This window comes from Cydia amplana, chromosome Z, assembly GCF_948474715.1.
Source record: "Cydia amplana chromosome Z, ilCydAmpl1.1, whole genome shotgun sequence".
NCBI classification, from domain to species: Eukaryota; Metazoa; Arthropoda; class Insecta; order Lepidoptera; family Tortricidae; genus Cydia; species Cydia amplana.
The window spans coordinates 3387772-3409456 of NC_086096.1; the positions used below are offsets into that span (position 1 = coordinate 3387772).

Here is a 21685-nt window from a genome sequence, read left to right on the forward strand (position 1 = left end):
TAAAGAAGATAGTAAATAACTTCGATCAACACGGAAGGGATGCGGCATTCGCACTATTTCCCCTCTGCCTAGGTAAGATCAACTGTACGGTTACCATCAGTTTGTCACTGATATAAACGCCGTCGAGAACGTAATTTACTTTCTATACATCTCGCTCGCACTCGTATATTAGTGCAAACGGGATGTATAGAAAGTAAATTACGTTCTCGACGGCGTTTATGTCAGTGACAAACTGATGGTAACCGTACTGATCTAGCGCGGGTAATAAAACTAGTTGCGCTCGGATTTTTAACTAGACATCTTCATAAAGAGTGTTTTTTCTTTGTTTGTGGCTCTTAAACTATACAATAATTTAATAAATAATGTATGAATGAATCATAATATATTTAATAACCTTTCGTTTGATATAGCACACGTGTATGTATGACTCATGGTATAGTTATAATTTAGATTTTGCGAATTTCGGTCGTGATTATCTGTATGACGTCATTATTCGTTACTCAGAGGCAATAGAGATGGTCTCCCGGCGGTTTTAGAATCCAGGTCATATTGCTAATAACATACTAGATGCTTATGCGGATTATCCTGAAAATGAGCAATTTCGATTTTTTTAACTTTAATGCATTTGTACTGGCAAGTACCTACATTTTGTTGCATAATTTCCACATTTTTGGACAATTTTTTTTTTTTTTTTATCAATGTATGGCTCGAGATGCCATCTTTAATGTTGTTGTTGTTGCTTTGATGTCCGACTTTTGGTTCGGTTGTAAAACCCAAATAATCGAATATTTTTTTACATCATTTTTATTTCTTTGTAAATTTCTCTTAAACTGTCGTTTATTTCGGTACGCACTGTACAAATTAAATGTAATATATTTAATTAGCTTTCATTTAATACCCCACACGTGCATGTGCAACGCATAGTTTGGGTGCAATATGCAATATTCGCAACGAGGCGGGAGTTATTTTTATGACGTCATTCCGCTGAAGTAGATGGCCAGCGCCACTGTCTCCCGGCAGTTTTGGAGAACCAATACCATGCCCAACAACATACTAAAAGTTGGAAGCGGTTTCCGGATCTGAACTATCTCTTCGACCGTTTCCCATAAGGCATAGTACTAATAGCGTTACAGGTAGCGAGGCAAATAGTAGGGTACGAGGGGCGTTCAATATATAATGAGAATGAGATGCAAACTCTTTAAATATTAGGAAAGTAAATACTGGCCGGTAAAGCTAATCTACCTAGCTGATTGCCATGAAAAAAAAACTAACTGTTTTTTGTTTTAAAAAAAAATACGGCGATTTCTTTGCGATGCTGTTGAGTACGTTAGCGAAAATGGAGAAAATTGAACTGCGCGCCGTTATTAAATACTTGTGTTTGAAAAAATTTTCTACGGAGCAAGTCAATTTAGATTTACGGGACACTTTAAGGTCTAATGCTCCTCCGTATTCGACAGTTACACGTTGGTGCGCCGAATTTAGACGTGGAAGAACATCGACCATGGATGACCCCCGCTCCAGACGCCCTACTACAGCAGTAACTGAAGAAATTGTGAAAAAAGTTGAAAACTTAGTTTTGGCGGATCGTCGTGTCACGGTTCGTTTTATTGCTGAAAATGTAAAGATTTCAACGGGGAGCGTGCATAATATTTTACATGAACGCTTGGGTATGAAAAAGGTATCAGCGCGTTGGGTACCCAGAATGCTTACTGACACGCAAAAACAAACTAGAGTCGAGATTTTTCAAGAAGCTTTGGACCTGATACAGCAAGACCGGGAACTTTTTTTGGCGCGATTTATAACAATGGACGAAACATGGCTCCATCATTACGACCCTGAAACGAAACTGCAGTCTATGACATGGAAAAGGCCATCATCTCCAACTCCGAAGAAATTCAAGGTGGGCCCATCTGCCGATAAGGTCATGGGCTCTGTTTTTTGGGATGGTAAAGGGGTCGTAGTGATTGAGTATCTCGAGCATGGAGCCACTATTACGGGCTCTTTATATGCCAAACAAATAGCAACATTGCGCAATGAGATCCGTGAAAAACGGCGAGGTAAACTCTCGAAAATTGTGTTGTTCCATCAGGACAATGCACCGGCACACAAGTCCGCCTTTGCAATGGCTGCAATACGTGATGCTGGTTTCGATATCCTTAAGCATCCTCCGTATTCACCAGACCTCGCCCCTAGTGATTTCTACCTATTTCCGAGATTGAAGAAATACCTAAGAGGCAAGAAATTTGAAGACGACGACGCGGTAGTCGCTGCAGTACAAGATTTTTTAAGTACTCAAGATAAAACCTTTTTTAGAAATGGAATATTAAGTTTAGAAAAAAGATATACTAAGTGTATTATGCTAAAAGGTGACTATGTCGAAAAATAAAATAACATTTAATAAAAGTTGTATATAACATACTCATTCTCACTTTTTATTGAACGCCCCTCGTAAGTACGTTTACAAACTTAAATACAAAACTCAATGTCGGCTATTATTGACAGCAGTTAAAAGTTCAGTTATCAGTTGTGACGTCACGCCAGTAAGGCAAAGTATTAGCGATACATTGCGTGCTGAATTATTTTGTATGGGAAAAAAAAAGAATAGTTAACGAGTTTTTTTCTTGCAATATCGGTTCATAGCACGAACGCCTACGTCTGGTTAAAATTTGAGGTAATATTAAAAATACACGCTGTAGATTTTCGAAGCAATTATTTACAAAAGTACTTAAAATTCTTAGAAATAAGTAGCTAGGTAATATGATATTATAGTATTTTATGCAACCGTTGTTTAAGAGGGGTCAAAAAAGGCGAGTGGCGTGAGTAACAATTTGAGGCGAAGCCGAAAATTGTTAATAAAGACGCCACGAGTATTTTTTGACTCAGTTAAACAACGTTGCATACAATGCTTTTTCTACGACCAAGCACTTACTTTGAATAAAAAATTGTAAATTTAACAAATATTTTTCATTCAACAAAAATAATACTTTAAACAAGTGGAATCATATAGGACATATATGTAGGTACTTAAACAAACCAAAAGTATACAGCTAAGATACGCGACCCGGCCACCGCGCCCCGCGCCCCACGGCCGGTTGGTCAGCGACACCTTCTAGTAACTCATGAGGCCCTGGTACTTGCTCTTAGTTAAATTACAATTTTGGATAGTTTTTTTCTCGATTTTGGCCACAGTAGCCTATGGAGACTAACAAGCAACGCTAAGCGGTGTTCGTAGTCTATGGATCTTGCTATATTACGGGTGTCACATGCGCGTTTCTGACTTCTGAAGGAAATTTATTGTTTCTACTAAGATAGAACCTAATGAATATTTTGTAAATTGGCAGCAATGCACTTAGTACTCATCTGTCAGAGATGACAATTAAAATTAGGTTGGCAACAATGTATTTCATACAATATTTTTTAAGTGGTGATTACACGAAGTATCGTAAAAGTACCAAAAAGATACTGCGTGTATGCACAAATACTTTTTTGGGGAATAGACTAAAGACTTGTCTTGACAACTATAACATAGGGGTTTAAAGGTGTGTGTACGACCTTTTAAACGTAATATTCCCGTCATTATCATTACGGAAGTAATGCATACCTACACATATAAATTATAAACCATATCATAAAAATTGTTTCCCTATAATAATCTGAAAATAAAATAATAAAGATATATATTTGATACAGTTTTAACACCCCCTGGCACTGATTAAAATAACCGACTTGGTTTCACATTACATCTCAAAACTTTTTTGTAGTAGAAGCGTTGCGAGACTTGCACCTTTTTATATGTATGTAATGTTTTTGATGGGATATACCTGTTTCTCAGACAAGTACCACCTCGCCGAAAACGAGCTAGTTCTCGAGTGCCGCATCCGCGGTCAGCCGCTCCCCACCATAACGTGGCTCAAAGACGACCGGCCAATCACCGACGACCGTTACCAGGCCTACTACCTCGCGGACGGAGTCTGCCGGATAGCTATAAGCCGTCCGGTACCGGAGGATAGCGGGAAATATACATGTAAAGCGGAGAATTCGGTCTGGTGCGATCAGATTACGCATGTCGTCAGTTTTACTGGTAAGATTTGTAAGTTTTCCCTGTGTATAAGTATTTATTTCGTGAATGCCCCACTATGACCTGGCTGAAAGACGACCGGCCGATCACCGACGACCGTTACCAGGCCTATTACCTCGCGGACGGAGTCTGTCGGATAGCTATAAGTCGTCCGGTACCGGAGGATAGCGGGAAATATACCTGTAAGGCGGAGAATTCGGTCTGGTGATCAGATTACGCATGTCGTCAGTTTTACTGGTAAGATCTTGTAATTTTAGACACTTTTATTTATCTTCACAGCGTATATTTGTTTGTACAGTCAACATGAAAAAGTACTCTCAAGTACTATGTTTACTTGGCTTTGTTGTTCGCCTACGTAGTATTACGCTGCCTTTAGGCGGCGCACGTACCTACACTTTAAGTCATTAGCAATATAATATTTTTCCATTTCAAGAATAAACAAAATAATCCTAATTAAATTTAAACTCATTTAGACTATAGAGTATAGACTACTTATAGATGTTAGTTAAAGAAAAGTATTTCTATTTTCCGATAAAAAAATGTGTAAAAGTACTAATTATTAGTCCGACTCGGATAGTCTCATTTGTTGTCGGCAATTAGTCAGCGACTAGTCGGAAAAAAAGGGCCGAACAGTTGGCACTTTATTTAGTGACAGAAAAACAGGACAAAAATATATTAAACACCTAATATTTAGGTACCATATGCTTCATACTTACCTATTTTACTCAAATATCTATTCAGAGTGCATACGAAAACTTTTGTTAATATTATTGACCGGGTGACCGACGTCCGGTTGTCTGTTGTTCTCCTCTACAGGGCGCGTAGCCAACGTGCAATCGTTAACGTTCGGTAGCGAACGAAACGCAACTGTCATGGCTCCTCTACACGATGGCCCAGCGCTGGGCCAGCGAGATGGCCATGCGATGGTTGGAACGCAACTACACGATGGCAACATTCAGTTGTGATCTATCCGGTTTCCAAGATGGACGTGGAAGCATTAGCCGTTGCAGCAATTTATCTATACGCCACGTACCAATATTTTCTTCAAGTAATTAAAAAAAATGGCGTAGAAGCTGCAGGAGCTTTTTGATGATACATACTTCCCGAAAAAAAATGAATGTTAGATATGTATTTTTAAAGAATTAAATTAATTAAATATCTTTTTTAATTTCATGTTACCATACAATTTGCTTAAATTATTTTAGATCATAAATTATAATTTTGTTACTAACTTACCAACATAGCTGTGCAAATTGTGCAGTGTAGGTACTTACTATGTATAGTTAGATATGTATCTAATATTCATTTATTTAACTATTAGTATGTATTGTTATATTTATTTATTTAAATTATAAATGTACTGTCTGCGTAAATTTCCTATTCCTTCATTACTTCCATAACGAGGCCACGTACTCATCATTTTTAATAAGAAAAACCGTAAATTGATACTGAGCGCAAACGTCCACACTCGACCGCGTTCGAGCGCGCACTGTGGATTGGGCCACGTGTAGATGCGTACCGCCATCGCTGGCCCACTACCTTTGATGTGTGCCGAAAAACCGACACCACGGCCATCCCATCGCCATTCGCCGCGCCATAACTCCATAAGCCAACCGACACCACTACCCTCTCTACACGTTGGCCCATCATATTGGACCACTAGATTGGGCCAACGTGTAGAGGAACCATCACTGTCGCACTAGTGTGGAAGAGTGATAGAGAGAGATGACTACGATACGCTTTTTGTCCGGGGGAGGACCTGAGGCAATGATTGAGGACCCTTGTGATAGGCATTTGAATCTGCAGGAAACACACGCCCAACTATACAGGTTTAAACTTTATTCACCAGTTATACTCTGCGTAGTGAATTTATAGGTCATACTGAACAACGTAATTTACGAAAAAAAATCTGCTGTTCCATAGAAATCAGCAGCATTACATCCGCCGGAATGTATTTTTTATACATACATACATTTTGGCCTTTTCGGCCAACATTTTTTTTGCGATTGGTCCCATAATAAAAGTTGTACATAACCTATAATTGATTAGGTACGCAGTGTATGGCTGGTGAATAAAATTTCATCCCGTATGATGAATAGCGCGACTGTTGGGGCAAAACGATTGTTTTTCAAGTGCATCCGTACTTAGACGAAACTAATCGTCTGGCCGACTAGCCGACTAATCGCAAAATCAATAGTCGTTAGTCGGTACATCACTACTAATTATATTATAGTTATTTTCGATACAAGTGCGATAAATAGGAAATTCGCAACGAGTCGCGATAAATTAAAACACGAACTAAGGGAGTGTTATAAATCGACACGAGTTGCGAATTACCTATTCGCACGTGTACCGAACAACGTTTTACAGACATATGGCACTTTAAAGTTTCGACATACGCACGAAAAGTGCTATTATACGCACTAGTGCGGAATAGTAGCCCCATATGTACTGTAAATTACATTTTTAAGACTTCTCTAAAGACCTTCCTAAGATTCGTATTCAAGGAGAGATTATTTATAGAAAATCAGATTTAATTATTCTCTCCAATTGTTCCCAAGTAAAATGTGAAAAAATCGGACGCGAAAACATCCAGACGCGTGTAGATAGATTTAGACTTGGCGCCCCGGGCCAGTTAGATTTGCCGTCCCATTAACTGATGATAATGTATTTTTCATTTAAGTAAATAAAAAAACCTGTTTTGTCGCCCCTTGCAGCCTGCCGCCCCGGGCCATATCCCCCTTGGCCCTAGGGTAAATACGCCCCTGCGAATGTCTAAAAGAGTTTGTTTACTGAGAGGTTTGATGACGGGGTTTATACAGAGTGTTTTCGTTAGGGTTCGATTATGGCCCAAAGAATATGGAATTTCTAAAACGCCGTTATTTCAAGATCAGATTTTTTCTAACCAAATGTAAGAATAAGAATAAGAATAATATTTATTTAAAAGAAAAAACAATACATAATGTCCAGTGGCCCCACACTAGGCTATTTACACACGTGGTTAAATTTTGCAATCGTTTGCTTGCTTGGGTATCAAAGTTAGCACGAGGAGGTAAAAATAACTATTTTCCAGGTAAAGAGACCCGTCTGAGTCCCAACATTCAGACGATCGAGCGTTCCCGCTTCACACGCCAAGCCATGGAGTCCCGTCGCCCCCACTTCACCAACGTTCTCACCGACTATAAGGTCACTCGAGGGGGCACTATAGGCCTCCAAGTCGAAATCCGTGGATGCCCAACAAGAGTCGAATGGCTCAGAGAAGGGAAATCTGTCACAGATGTGTACAGAAACGCTAAGACTTATGTGGAGCAAGGATTGTACACGCTAGCGTTGTCTGATGTCACCGAAAAGGAGTCGGGTCTATATACCTGCAGGGCGTGGAGTATGCATGGGAATGTGGATATGAACGCGGCGATAACGGTGGTGCATCCGGAATTAGATGGGAAACCGGCTATCATTGTCGGGAGACCAGAAAAGGATGTGCTGATATCGGTGGGAGAGGACCTGAATATTTCTTTTAGGGTGCAAGGGGAACCGAAGCCTAAAGGTAAGTTAAAGCTATTTATAGTTTGGTATGCATATTTTTTTACAAGCTTTTATTTTTACTTGCAATGTTTGTATGTATGTATGTTCGGGTCAAATCTTGCAAACTACTCGTAAATTAGACCCACTTGCCATTATTCGATTGAGCTGAAACTTCACACACATATAAAGTGGCAATAAAACAACGCCACCTAATTGTGTTTGGATTTATTAGAATTGTCGCGATGAGTATTATCTAGTCGCCTGTCGAAAGAAAAATCAGCGATTAAAGCTTACCTACCTATATAAAAACATTTTATTTTGCCATAAATTGAAACTTTGTACTTGTTGCAGTTGTCTTCATGAAAGGCACCCGCGACATCACCAATAGCCAACGCGTCTGCAAAATGACGTCCGACGATTACGTCAAGTTCACCGTCAAGAGGTCTGTCGTGTCCGACGCTGGCACGTACTGTATATTCGCGAGGAACGCGTACGGGTGTGATCGCGCCTTCGTCACAGTTGTGGTAAGTTTACTGGCAAAAATAACTGACTTAAACGTAAATGTGAAGACTCAGATAATATTATCGTCTACATGCACTTTCGTCGCTTCTACTTCTTGCGTTTGTACACGTAGGTACTCTACTTATTTTTACGGAAACGCACGAACGTGTCTTGCTATTTCAGTCAGTCTTGGTACAAAAAGTACTGAGGTTGATTGAAGTAACCTTCCATTGTCGCTGAAGCGCAGACTAGTTGACATGTGTATTCTGCCTGTTCTAACCTACGGCGCCCGCACTTGTTCACTCACAGAGATTCAGAAGTCCAAACTGAAGGCCTGCCAATGCCAACGCGCTATGGTAGCATTCTAGGTGTTAAACTAACTGATCGCATAAGAAACAACACGCTGCGCTCTAAAACCCGCATTGCTGACGTAGGCGAGAAAACCACTAGGCTCAAACAGGACTGGGCCGGTCACGTCTAGCGCATGAATCCGGAGAGGTGGGCTAGCTTAGCCACCAAGTGGATGCCGTTAGAGGGACGTGGACGAGGTAGGCCCAAACGGAGATTGCGGGAAGACCTGGACAGCTTCCTGAACAACTGGCCGGAGGAATCACCACATCTGAAGTCGTGAAAATTAAGGGGGGCGCCTTTGCCCAGCAGTGGAACACTCAGATAGGATAGGAAAAAATAGTCGTACTAAGATTTTAAATAAACACTCTTTATTGGATCACCAACACGTAATAAATGTTTAAAAAACTACCATCGATTCGGGAAGAGAGATCGTAAACTCTTGGTAACTCTGTATCTCTTTAAAAACCCTTGAATAAGTTTTTCTCATGTTCCTTGGTCACCTGAATAAGCATAGAGCAAGGAACCGTCGTCAGGTACTCATTGTACGCAGTGGACACTCCTATAATGGTGCACTCCACCTCTTCCTTCGCATAATTATTTGTCTCGGCATTCATTGTCATCTCACGCATTACAGACAGGGCCACAGAGCACGGCATTCTACCCGTGACGGTTCGGTTAGAATTGTTTATAGACAGAGTACAATTAATCAAATCTTCGTGGATCGGATTGGTCATATTCCTTCTGTCATAATATGGCCGGCTGGCACGCATATTCCATAATGCTAAGCTTGATACCAGTGGACCGACTCCAACACCGTTCGACACATCTACTGTTGCACTTTTCGTTGAATGATCTGGAGGTACATGAGGCACAAAGAAAACCTTCTGTGTATCTTGACTGGAAGTTTTTGGTGTAGTTGACGTTCCAGGAGTTGGGCGGTGCGATGGATGCTCTTCGACCGGTCCGTAGTTCCCAGGATCGTAGCTGGGATACGAGGACGTTGCAGCGTCACGGTGCCACTCCTCGTCGAACTTAGGATGTTCCAGTTGTTCATTGATCAGGGGATAGCTGATGTTCATTTGTGAAGACAGGTCTCTGACAGGTCGCGATTTTTGGGTTGATTGATCGTTTGAAGGGTGAAATGTCTCATCATCTGATGAAGGATAGCTGCTATTCAGCGACGATTCATTCTTAAGTTGAGCTGTTTTACCTTTGAAGTATTCGCGGTTGAAAGCCGATCCATTCCATATACCAGCAGTATTATTATTTAGATTTGAAGACAGATCTCTAGGATGAATCTCGTGTGTCTTTAGTGTCTGCGGAGCACCGAAGGCAGGTAGTAGTCTCTCAGCAGCAGGACCCAACTGCCGAAGTACCGGAGCGTTAGCCAAGTTTTCTGGGACAGCTGGTTTAATATTATGGTCGTAAGAATGCACGATACGGCTGCTTTTTCTGCCCAAGCTCTTTCTTATTATCGGGTAACTACGTGCTTCGCAAACGGTGTATAAAATCAGGAGAGTGACAAGTATTTTAGTTTTCATTTCCACTGTCTTCCCTTAATAGTTGTGTCTACAGACCTCTTAGTCTTGTTAGTAGATCAAAGGTAGAATTTTATGCGTAGATATTATTTACCTTGACGGTGACTGTCGGTGGTCGATGGTCGGTGGTAGACTGACTGTTGTCTGCGTGAAGTGAGAGCTCGCCAGTTTGAGTTCTCCATAACACAGATACCGAATTAAACACATCACTTCACGCTTCATCGCTGTACAGGGTGAAGCGGATGATTTAATCACTCAGTATGGGAATAGGTTACATAACGGCTAACTTAATGAAAAATATACCGAGCGCGGATCTCATTATGCATTTTTGACACAAAGTTTTGGTCATAGCCTAGGAAAATCAAAGATTTTCGTTTTGCTTTTGAAAAAGGTACCAAATTGTAACGTTGTTATTCATAACCGTCTGTCAAGTTAATCAGCTGATGATCGTCGTTTGTCCCTCTCTGTGGCATAACGACAGATAGGGACAAACGACGATCATCAACTGATTAAGTTAGCAGCCGTTTATGAATAACGCCATAAATCATTACCGTCGATCGTATGTTTTATGTGGTTTTATGGAGTACGTAAACGTTTTATTGTTAGTTTTATCCATGGCAAAAATAATACCTAATGATTTTGTCCTAATTTAAAAACTTTAAATAACTGCTTCATATAGAAAACTGTCGTATTACGTTTTGTTAAAAGGTTTATTGGACTGGAAAACTACTACCTAATACAAATTATAAACATAATATATTAATGAAAATTAGACATGTTTTCGTGATTTTTTTCAATCGTGCTAACTTTAACCCCTTAAAATTTTTTGCTTTGAGTCTGCCCTCGCAAAAATAGTCTAGTTTCCGTGTGATTTTTTTCATTGTATTTACCCTTGAATAAATAGTGTAAAAATTCACTATATAAACAAAAAATGCATTGACCCCTCCCTCTTAATAATGCTATAATTAGCACTGCGTTACCTTTCAAATCTTTCAATGCACCCTGTATAAGTGAGTGATTGCCGTTTGGGTCATCTGAGTAAGGACTTATGTAAACTATCGGCTGGCTCACGGTCTGTATATCATTTGGAGGCGCATTCTGTTCGTAATAACAGGTTACCAATATGATCTCGATAACAACAATATCTGACATATCTGACGTTTCAGGTTGAAGAAGTAATTTTGGATACTGATAGGTCATATTATCCATTACCAATTTAGATCAAGTTCATAACCCGTTATTAAATCGGAATACGCCTCCAGTTTTGGTTTATACCACTCCAATTACGCGAGGACAGGTGAAGTTTAAAATAACTCGGAACGTTTTTATAACAAAACTTGATACCTAAGGATGACTCACGCTAGCACGATCCGGGTCCGGGTCGAGGCTTTCGACATTTAGTTTTGACTGTAATCGGTTATCACGTGATGCTTTCTACAGAAAACTGAAGTGATTCCAATAATAATAATAAAAATATCGAATATAAAACCTAATCTGAGAAGATAAGTAAATAAATAATAATAAAAATATTTTTATAGCGTATTATTAACGAAATTTTCAGAGGCGATCTGGAAAACTAGTTCTAAGTACCTATAGTTCGTTTTATGCATTAGAAATAAGTTAAGCGGTCGTGACATGTCTATTTTTTCGAATCACCATTGAAAAATAAATCACAGCAAATACATATCTTACAATTATAAATCAATATCTGGGTGACCGAGCTTCGCTCGGCAAACATAAAAAAACTCGAAAATGCGCGTTTTCCCAGAGATAAGACCTAGCTAGAGCGATTTATCGCCCCCAAAAACCCCCATATAGCAAATTTCATCGAAATCGTTAGAGCCGTTTCCGAGATCCCCGAAATATATATATAAATAAACAAGAATTGCTCGTTTAAAGGTATTAGATAGATAGATTAGATAGATAGATAGATAGATAGATAGATTAGATAGATAGATTAGATTTACCTACGATCTTTTACATTCTTTTGCTTTCATAAGTACATACCTAATATAAACTTTTTTTTTAAAGCGTTTTTCAATATTATACAACCTTATTATAGTTTGTCAAAGGACTGTCTCATTACAAACATAGACAGAGAGAATCATACTGTCTTTGTCTTACACTAGTACTAGCATCCAAAGAAAAGGATTGAGTATAGTTTTCCTGGTTCTTACTGACTGATAAATTGGTTTGACCAACTATAATTACGTTTATTTGTTACAGGTGCGACAGAGAGCGTCGTCAGAGAACCTGATTTCGGACTGGACATATCCGTTGGATGACTCCGCCATTTCTTACGGCAGTCGGAATTATGACAGTAAGTGAATATTATAGGTGAACCAGGATCTATTGAGGGTGCGCCATGTTGCGGAATTTCACTGTAACTAATTTTTTCATACTACACTGAATTGTCACCCTATACATGAGAATAACAGCGCCCTCTTGACAATTATCATATATTACTGGTCAGGCTATAACTATGAAAATGTGCCTACTTTGCTCCAAAATCCAAAGTATAAAGTTCTTCTAGTTAGATAAGCAATTTACAAAATAACGGGTAGGTAATTATTGAAGTTCTCTAACGCACCTTAATTATATTACTGTTGATACCTATATAAGATTTTTAACTACCCAACACATCGCCAAATTGGCATCTAATCCCTAATTCGCTATCGGAAACCAATAACACTGGCACAAAAATAGCTGGCAGTTGACCAAGTATATCATAAGGTCACATTATATTTGTTCTAGCCGTGCCGCGGATACCGAGCGAGCCCAGTGTCGTGGACGGTGGAAACAACTGGGTGTCGCTAGCCTGGCCGAAACCCGACACGACCACCCCTGTCCTTGCTTATAAAGTTGAGAGCTGGCTGCTTGGCAAAGAAGGAGGCGCGCGCTGGACTGAGCTGGGAATAACCCCAAGGAATTGCTTCGATGTGTTTAATTTAAAGCAAGGGGAGCAGTATCACTTCAGAGTGACCTTGAGGAACCGCTACGGCTGGGGTGAATCCGTTCAAACCTCAACACCCATAGGCGTCGGTCTGACCGGCGACCGTCCCGAGTTCGTCGACATACTCCCAGGCCAACTGAAGGTCCTCATTGGAACGACGGCAAACTTGAGTTGTAGCGTGAAAGGCAAGCCCGTACCTGAGGTTGTTTGGATGAGGAATGGTCAGGAGATCGAAGACGAGCGAATGAAGGCCTCCTTCAACGGGTACGAGTGTAGCCTGGTGATCAGTGACATCAGAGGGGAGGATGAGGCCAGGTACAGCTGTGAGGCGAGCAACGAGCACGGGCGGTCGTCGACGTACGCTCGGCTGTCGGTCGTTACGGATAAACTGTTGTGGGAAGCTGATGCGAAACTGAAAAGGTATGTTGATGTTTGAGTCTGATTGAGTTAACTTATAGTGAACGGCCAAACTTGATATGTAGAGTAAACTGGTTTCGAAATTTATATGACACATGTACATACAGTGCTTCATGAAAAAGGCGAAATATGGTGGCAAAACGAGTTGACTTGTCACAACAATCACATTTTTGACATATTTTGAAAATATTTTGAATTGTCTTTGTTTCTGTACATTTATTGTAAATGTGGTGTGCAAAAAAGAGTATTGTATTGTATTGTATTGTAACTGACCTCCGTTTTCAGAGAGCGCTCCTCCGACGTATCAGGCGACTATCCTCCCCAGTTCACGATGCGGCTCCGTGACCGGCGCGTGCAGGCGACGTATCCGGTCCGACTCACGTGTCAGGTCGTCGGGTGTCCGACGCCGAGCGTCACCTGGTATAAGGACGGCGAGGAGGTGTATAAAGACAGTAAGTAATGGCTCCGTGACTGATCCAGTTCCAGTACGTATACGATCCGTCTCACGTGTCAGGTCGTCGCTATGTCCTACTTAAACAGGTCTCCACTAATTTTATTACTCCTTGCATAAACCAGAAACCTTGATATCGATGATTTTGTATTACGTTGTTTGTAATGGCGCAAATGACATTAATATTAAGGCCCCCTTAGTTCCACAAATAGTGTCATATTACAAAGGTCTTAACAAACTTTTCTCCACAGATCGCCATACGCACTTCAAAGATGAGCTATTCCACACACTAGAAATCGCGCCGTGCACGCTAGAGGACGGCGGCGTGTATTCGTGCACGGCGCGGAACTCAAGCGGCGCGGTGTCGTGCCGGTGCAGTCTCGTGGTCGATAAGGGGATCCGCGCGTACGTGGCGCCCGAGTTGTGCTGCGGGTTGGAGCCGCTTTACAGGCTCCGGGAAGGTAAAAAAAAACATGATTGATTAATGCGCGTCCATGTGGTGGTCATAAAATCATGAATTGGGATATTTTTGGGATCGATCAAGATCAAAAAGCGTGGAATCGATAGCGTTGTCGTAGTTCAAACAATTGTCAACTTGGCTAGCCCCCACGAAATCATTACATCATTCTTTATCTGCTCAGGGGATGAACTCCGAATAACAGCCGTAGTAGAAGCCTACCCATCAGTCGGCGTGACGTGGTACCGCGACGGCATCCGTCTCCGTCCCTCCCGCCGGGCCGTCATGACGCTAGACAGAGACGGACAGATAGAGCTTGCTCTGGCGTCGGTGACGGCGCGGGACGCGGGGGTCTACACGTGCACAGCGGCCAATGAGGTTGGGAGTGCGTCCACGTCTGGAAAGGTGAGCTTATACAAAAAAAAACAGTCAAGTGCGAGTTCGCTTAACTTGCGCACCGAGGGTTCCGTACAACAAACCAACCCAACCAACCAACTTTCAATTTTCTCATGTAAGAAAGACTTTTGACCAGAAGCACAATTGCAATTGCTAAGCATAATTGTGTACAGCGCCATTTATCGGCAAATTGGCTAACTAATTTGCGCGACCTGTATGTATGTTGGTTTTTCAAGGATAATTTATTTATCATGTGATCCGATTCAAACAATTTTTATTTTATTTAAAAGCAGGTGTTTTAATCGTCATCTCATAGAAATTTAAGGTAAATTTCGGCGTTGGACCCATAACCGGCCATCCCATCCCACCCATCCCATCAGTCGGCGTGGTTGGTTGGTTGGTATGGTTGCTGGTTGGTTGGTTGGTTGGTGGTTGGTTGTTCAGTAAACCTACATATTCAGTCCTTAGAGTATGTTCAGACATAACAAAATCATTCTATATAATATATATCAGTATAAAACTTACAGTTGTAGTAAACAATCCTTTGCCATCGTATTTTCTCGGAAACGTCGTTCATCCTACTTCAGTCAACCTCAGTTTTGTACCGAGACTGACTGAAATAGCATAACACGTTCGTGCGTTTCTGTGAAAATACGATAGCAAAGGATTATTCACTATATCGTCTATATTTGTAAACATGTTTCTCTGCTGGTGTTTCTGTTTTCTTTTTGTATTGTTTTTATTTTATTTATCATAACATAAAGTACGACAACAATTTTCTAGCTTTTCTTTTATTGAGGTGTCTGTGCAATAAAGAGTATTTGTATTGTATTGTATTTTATAGTATTGTATTGTATAGTATTGTATTGTATGTTTCCTTTTGTAAAGGTGGAGGTTATAGAGGGACCAGTCGTCGAGAAGAGGGCACCGCCGACATTGGTGGGTCCTGACGTTCCGTAAGTACATTTTTACTAATAGTATACCTATATTATAACTTTCGCGAAAAAAAGATATAAGCATTCGTATTATTTTACGTATGTCTTTAATATGCCATACCTACTAAGATTAGGTGGGGTTAGAGAAACACCTGTAGGGAAAATAAACAGTTAGAAATAATTAATGTCATTAAAAAATAAAATAAACTATGATTATTAAAACGAATGCATAAATAAAATTAATTTAGAAATACTTACGTAGAAGGATTTTCCTCATACAGTTACTCTTGTCCTGAGCAAAATAAACTATGTTATTGCCATGGCTCATTACGAACCCTTACGTACTCGTATTTAAAGTTTCATTACAAACAAAATATCAGCAGGCAGTATTCATTTAAAATAATCCCTATTACATATATGTAGGTATACTTACCTATAATAAATGCTAAAGTACCTAACTCTACCTGTCTGTTACCTATTCACATTTAAACCGCAGAACCGATTTAAATGAAACTTGGCACTAAGATAGTTTGAGGCCCGGGGAAGGACATTGGGTAGTATTTTTTTCGATCATTAAAATTTCTTACGAAGGCCTCCACATTGTACAGGTATTCCAAAGAGCCCATGTTCATCCGAAAGCCTCGGTCCAGCGAGGCCTACGAGGGCGACACTGTCATCATAGAGTGCGAGGTCACGGGTGACCCCAAACCTGACGTCTACTGGTTGCGAGACTTCCTCAAGGTACCAACAGAACCCCTAGTGTAAAATTCATTCGATAGCGTGACGAGCGTTCGCGTTTGGCGCGTAACTCTGGTTGTTGACATTGTACAATTCAGTGACCGTAAAACATATGGCGCAGTACAGCGCCATCTAGTTCGGCTGTTAAATTAGGAGGCAGGTTTTTATCCCAGATTTCACCCCTCTATTACCCTCTATAACTTGTTGTTTTGTAATAAACATTCACTAATACCTCATCCCTATTCCAGCCGGATTACTACCGCGACGCGAGCCACTTTAAACGAGTGGGCGCCGGCCCAGAATACAGATTTGAGATCCCACACGCCAAACTAGACTACACTGGCGCCTATTCTGTCGTCGCTAGGAATGTCCACGGGGAAGCTAAGGCTATTATTTCTCTGCAAATCTTGGCTAAAGGTATGTATTCTGTAGCCCAAATATCGCCAGGGCAGGACATAATTATAGCGAGGCCGAAATACCTCACCTATTAGGCTTGGAGTACAGATTTGAGATTCAACACGCCAATATAAACTACACTGGCGCCTATTCTGTCGTCGCTAGGAACGTCCACGGGGAAGCTAAGGCTATTATTTCTCTGCAAATCTTGGCTAAAGGTATGTATTCTATGGCGAGGCCGAAATACCTCACCTATCTGGTTTATAGTACTAGTACCGGAATGCAGTGTTGGCCGAAACGTAAATGCAATTGAGCATTTTTGACAATTAGGTAACCATTATAAATTGAACCGTAAACTGTAACCGTCCGTTACGGTTTACGGTTCAATTTGTACAGCTTAACGGTCAATTGCAATTAACGTTTGACCAACACTGCCGGATTGCCTGCAACTTAATGAGTCTACTTTGTTGTCGCTAGAAACGTAAACTGTTGAAGCTAAGGCTATTATTTATCTGCAAATCTTGGCTGAGGGTATGTATTCTTTAGCCCGGGTACCGCCAGGGCAGGTCATATGGCGAGGCCGAAATACCTCGCCTATCTGGCTTGGAGTACCGGGTTGTCTAGAACTAAATGAATGAGGGCCTACTCAGTCGTAGCTAGAACCGTCCATGGTTGAAGCTAAGAATAGTATTTCCTTGCAAATATTGGCTAAATATATGTATGTTTATAAGTATCATATGGCAAGGGCAAAATTCTCACTTCTCCGCTTTAAAACTATTGGTCGATCTGAAACCAAACTTCTCTTGAGCTTAAAAAAATTCGGCTATAGGTATAACCAAAGACAATAGATAGTAAGGTATAGAGGGGTCCTGTCATAGTAAATTTTGTAGTCACAGTAAATTTATTGCCAATACTGCCATATATGGACACACGACTAAATCTCAAAATGAAAATGTATAAAACTATACCTATCAAAAAAATGTATATAGTTAAATGAATAAATGATTTTATTATTTTTATATCATATCGACCCATGTTCTTTCACTGATAGAGACAAACCAAAGAAAGTCTGCAGCGCAATAATTTGACATCGAATTAAAAAACTACATATGGCAATGTTTTTTAAGCAGTCAGTAAACGTCATGCACTATGGTATATGTTTGTCAAAATCGTTTAAATATTCATTGTGTTTTGTGATGAACGGAATAAACATGGAGAAACCTTACAAAACCGGCGTGCGGGATTTACTTTTCCGCATGACGAATAATTTTACACTTGTAAAAAGTCAGCACGAGGCGATTCAAGCTGAAAAACGACAATGTTTACAAAATTTGGAGTTGATGACGGGTAAGTGGAATGAAACATCTTAATACTTCACCATATGTACCTACTTAGATAATATAATATTGGTTTAGACTAAGGTTTCACAGCAAATTGAACACACCTAATAGGTATAGGCATACTTATGAACTTCCTCTAACATTTCGAGAAACTCATTGGTACTAGCCGGGTTTTGAGCTCGAACCCACAACCTCCATGCTTATGCTCACGGCATGGGTACCTACTAGTTAAAGCTAAAATTAATTTTTAATATATGTTTATTGTTTTAATGGTTTATTTCGTTTTTCCGAAAACTTTAGTTTGCAAATTGCGGGCAATTTCTCTGTCAATCTAATTACGCCTTAATGGGAGTAAAAGAGAAAGATGCTCGCATATTGAGAACTTCGGTGTTCGCGGTAGGCCCTCTGTACCTATTTACCGCCGTCGCGGATATTACAAAAGCTTATTAATTTTGATGAAGCCAAATGTCACATTCTCCCAATATTATTTATCAATATTAGTATATGTCTACATATTAATAGTGACATCTATTGTTGGAATGAAATTTATTTTACCATAAAAATTAAGCTGTGCATACAGCTTAATTTTTTCATAGACGGTAAATATGGTAGAAATTTCACAAGTATCAAGACTATTTAATCCATTTTCTGTGGTGTTGTCGCATACTGATTTTTAAAAACTACTTTTAATCTAGCGCTGCAGACTTTCTTTGGTTTGTCTCTACCTACGTATCACTGATACGTGTTAAAATTGTTAAATATCTAATATAATTATAATATAATAGGTAATTATATATTTTTTTTATTGTCAACACCATCTAGCGGAGCATAGGCCAAAGGTGTGTGCACCCATCTATACGAGCCGAGAATTACCTACTTTTTCTTGATTTCCGAAGCACGTTTTTAGGGTTCCGTAGCCAAATGGCAAAAAACGGAACCCTTATAGATTCGTCATGTCTGTCTGTCTGTCCGTCTGTCTGTCCGTCCGTATGTCACAGCCACTTTTCTACTACTACTAAGATTTTCACACAAAAATAGAAAAAAAAAACAATAAATTTTTGGGGTTCCCCATACTTCGAACTGAAACTCAAAATTTTTTTTTTCATCAAACCCATACGTGTGGGGTATCTATGGATAGGTCTTTAAAAATGATATTGAGGTTTCTAATATCATTTTTTTCTAAACTGAATAGTTTGCGCGAGAGATACTTCCAAAGTGGTAAAATGTGTGTCCCCCCCCCCCCCCTGTAACTTCTAAAATAAGAGAATGATAAAACTAAAAAAAATATATGATGTACATTACCATGTAAACTTCCACCGAAAATTGGTTTGAACGAGATCTAGTAAGTAGTTTTTTTTTATACGTCATAAATCGCCTAAATACGGAACCCTTCATGGGCGAGTCCGACTCGCACTTGGCCGCTTTTTTTCTTAGACTTTATTCTGCGTATTATAAGCAGTTACATAAATATTATGTCTTTGGTATAAGTAACTGAACCTACCTTGGATTCTAAACGTGATTACGTAGCAGGTAGTTACAATTCAAGTAGCTACGATTTAAGAATATTTCATTTGTATGCCTATTTGCTTTTCTTTTATGAAGTATTTAATTACCATTTCGTTTTCAGATCTCACGTCAGGGGATGATTCTCACAATATCAGATACGGGTCAGTAAAATTTAGACTAAAATAGAATATAATACCTATATTTGACTATGTAGGTATATTCGGGTGTGAAATCCTACAAGGGGATTATTAATATTATGTTTCAGACTTATTATTTTACGGTGTAAAAAACAAACTGTTTTTGTTAGATATCTGCGAATATGCAAAATTACTTAAATATAAATAAATTCCTAGTAGTCCTATAAGGGTCGTTCTCGCATTTCGTGCAAATCGGTGTTTTCGGAAATTTACCAAAAATGTGGTGGCGTTTTCAAATATCTGTTAATGCAAGGTTGTAACATAGGGCCTAAAGTATATGTCTCTCCAATGAACAATTCTAAAAAGGTATGTATTTTCTTTATATGTACAATTAACACCCAATTTTTTCATTCATCTCTACATGTAACGTGTGAAGATATAACTTTGACCTACATTTTAACCTTAAGATACTACTAATAGAAAATTCGTTGTTTGTTCAATAAATGACTTATTTAGTTATGTTTTAAATCGTATAATATTAGAAGCTAGAAATAAATAATAAAAACTATACAGCCTTATAAGTGTATGGTTCAAGTAATTTCTTCATTACCGACGTGAGAAATAGATTAGCTATATTTTGCTATATAGCGAGGGTATATAGCGCCTACCGCCGATGCAACACATTGTTCGTCAGTCAGTTGCCCGTGTGATCTCGTAGTGGACGACCGTGTGCCGCTGTTAGCGAAAATATATACGATCTCTCGGGTCGGGAAGGAGTGTGGTTCTCGTTAGTCTTCATCGCCATCGCGTGATTTATACAGTAAGTAGCAAGTGTACATTATTACAATTATACGTAATGAAGTGTTTTAGTGTCGCCTTTCAGATGGTTTATTCTGCAAAATTAAGGTCTGATGCCAACTGATGTAGGCGACAAAAACTTCCAAAACTTCATTCATATCGGTTTCATTCACTTCTTTTCCTTCCAATTTTACTGGGGAAGGTAATGAATGACTTAAGAAGGTAATGATAATATATTCGAGGCAGTGCATTTAATGGAAAGAGGCTTAGTTATTATAAATATTACGTTGTTATAAACATTTAAAAATGTATATGATAATAGGGGAGCCCAACCGGGGAGCCTTTGTAGTCTAAGATGGTCGACCTTCACCGATATGTCTGACGTATGAAACTTACATATTATGAAAGAAAATATGTTCCTGAACATAAATAAATAGGGTTGCTTAAATAAATATGGTCAAGACTATTTTTAATTATTTTTTGAAAAAAAAATTTTTTCTTCAAATTTCACCGATCTGTCTGACAAACGAAATAAGTTCCAATGGAAAGTATACAACTTGTACAATATAAATCAACTAGGTTGCCTATCTTTTTCCGGTCACTACTATATGGTTGTAGGGTTGCTTGCGAAAATCCGGTCACAAATAAGGGTTGCCAGGCTTTTAAATAAAATAAGAAGGGAAAACTTTTAGCGATAACTCATAAACGGCTTAACTTATCAAGTTTGTTTGAATGAGATGAGAGAATGAGAGAAAAAAATTACATAGGTACAAAACGCGAATGATTTAAATATATTTTGTCTATGCTAATTTTTGAAAATTTGAAAACTATGTTTTATGTGATATGGTGCGCAGATGATCAAACCGACTTAACAAACACTTGGGGTTGACAATCTCGACTTATAATGATGATAAGTAAATGGTAAATGTACCATCTAGCTTGAACATTATAAGTTGAGATTGTCAACCCCAAGTGTATGTCAAGTCGGTTTGATCATCTCCGCAGTGCTTAAGACACATGTTTTTAATATTGTTGATTTTAATTGGTGTTAATTTTCTTGAAATGCAGTTTTTTTATGTTCGATTTCATAAGTTTGTTTCATTACCGTCCACTGATAAAATTACCATCTCGGCCGAATTCATTACCAGCGCGTAGTTCATTACCAGTA

General features: G+C 39.4%; 1 protein-coding gene across 1 annotated transcript in view; it reads left to right on the top strand.

The window, feature by feature from the left end:
- Nucleotides 1–21685, top strand: part of LOC134661734 (titin homolog) — an 89166-nt gene that overhangs the window by 57336 nt on the left and 10145 nt on the right. Inside the window, exons 22-33 of the mRNA XM_063517914.1 lie at nucleotides 3833–4081; nucleotides 7152–7625; nucleotides 7955–8127; nucleotides 12220–12313; nucleotides 12748–13366; nucleotides 13649–13815; nucleotides 14066–14275; nucleotides 14456–14676; nucleotides 15556–15623; nucleotides 16211–16343; nucleotides 16589–16757; nucleotides 19704–19743. Of these exons, the coding sequence (XP_063373984.1) occupies nucleotides 3833–4081; nucleotides 7152–7625; nucleotides 7955–8127; nucleotides 12220–12313; nucleotides 12748–13366; nucleotides 13649–13815; nucleotides 14066–14275; nucleotides 14456–14676; nucleotides 15556–15623; nucleotides 16211–16343; nucleotides 16589–16757; nucleotides 19704–19743 (2617 nt within the window). The remainder of the gene's footprint in view (nucleotides 1–3832; nucleotides 4082–7151; nucleotides 7626–7954; nucleotides 8128–12219; nucleotides 12314–12747; nucleotides 13367–13648; nucleotides 13816–14065; nucleotides 14276–14455; nucleotides 14677–15555; nucleotides 15624–16210; nucleotides 16344–16588; nucleotides 16758–19703; nucleotides 19744–21685) is intronic.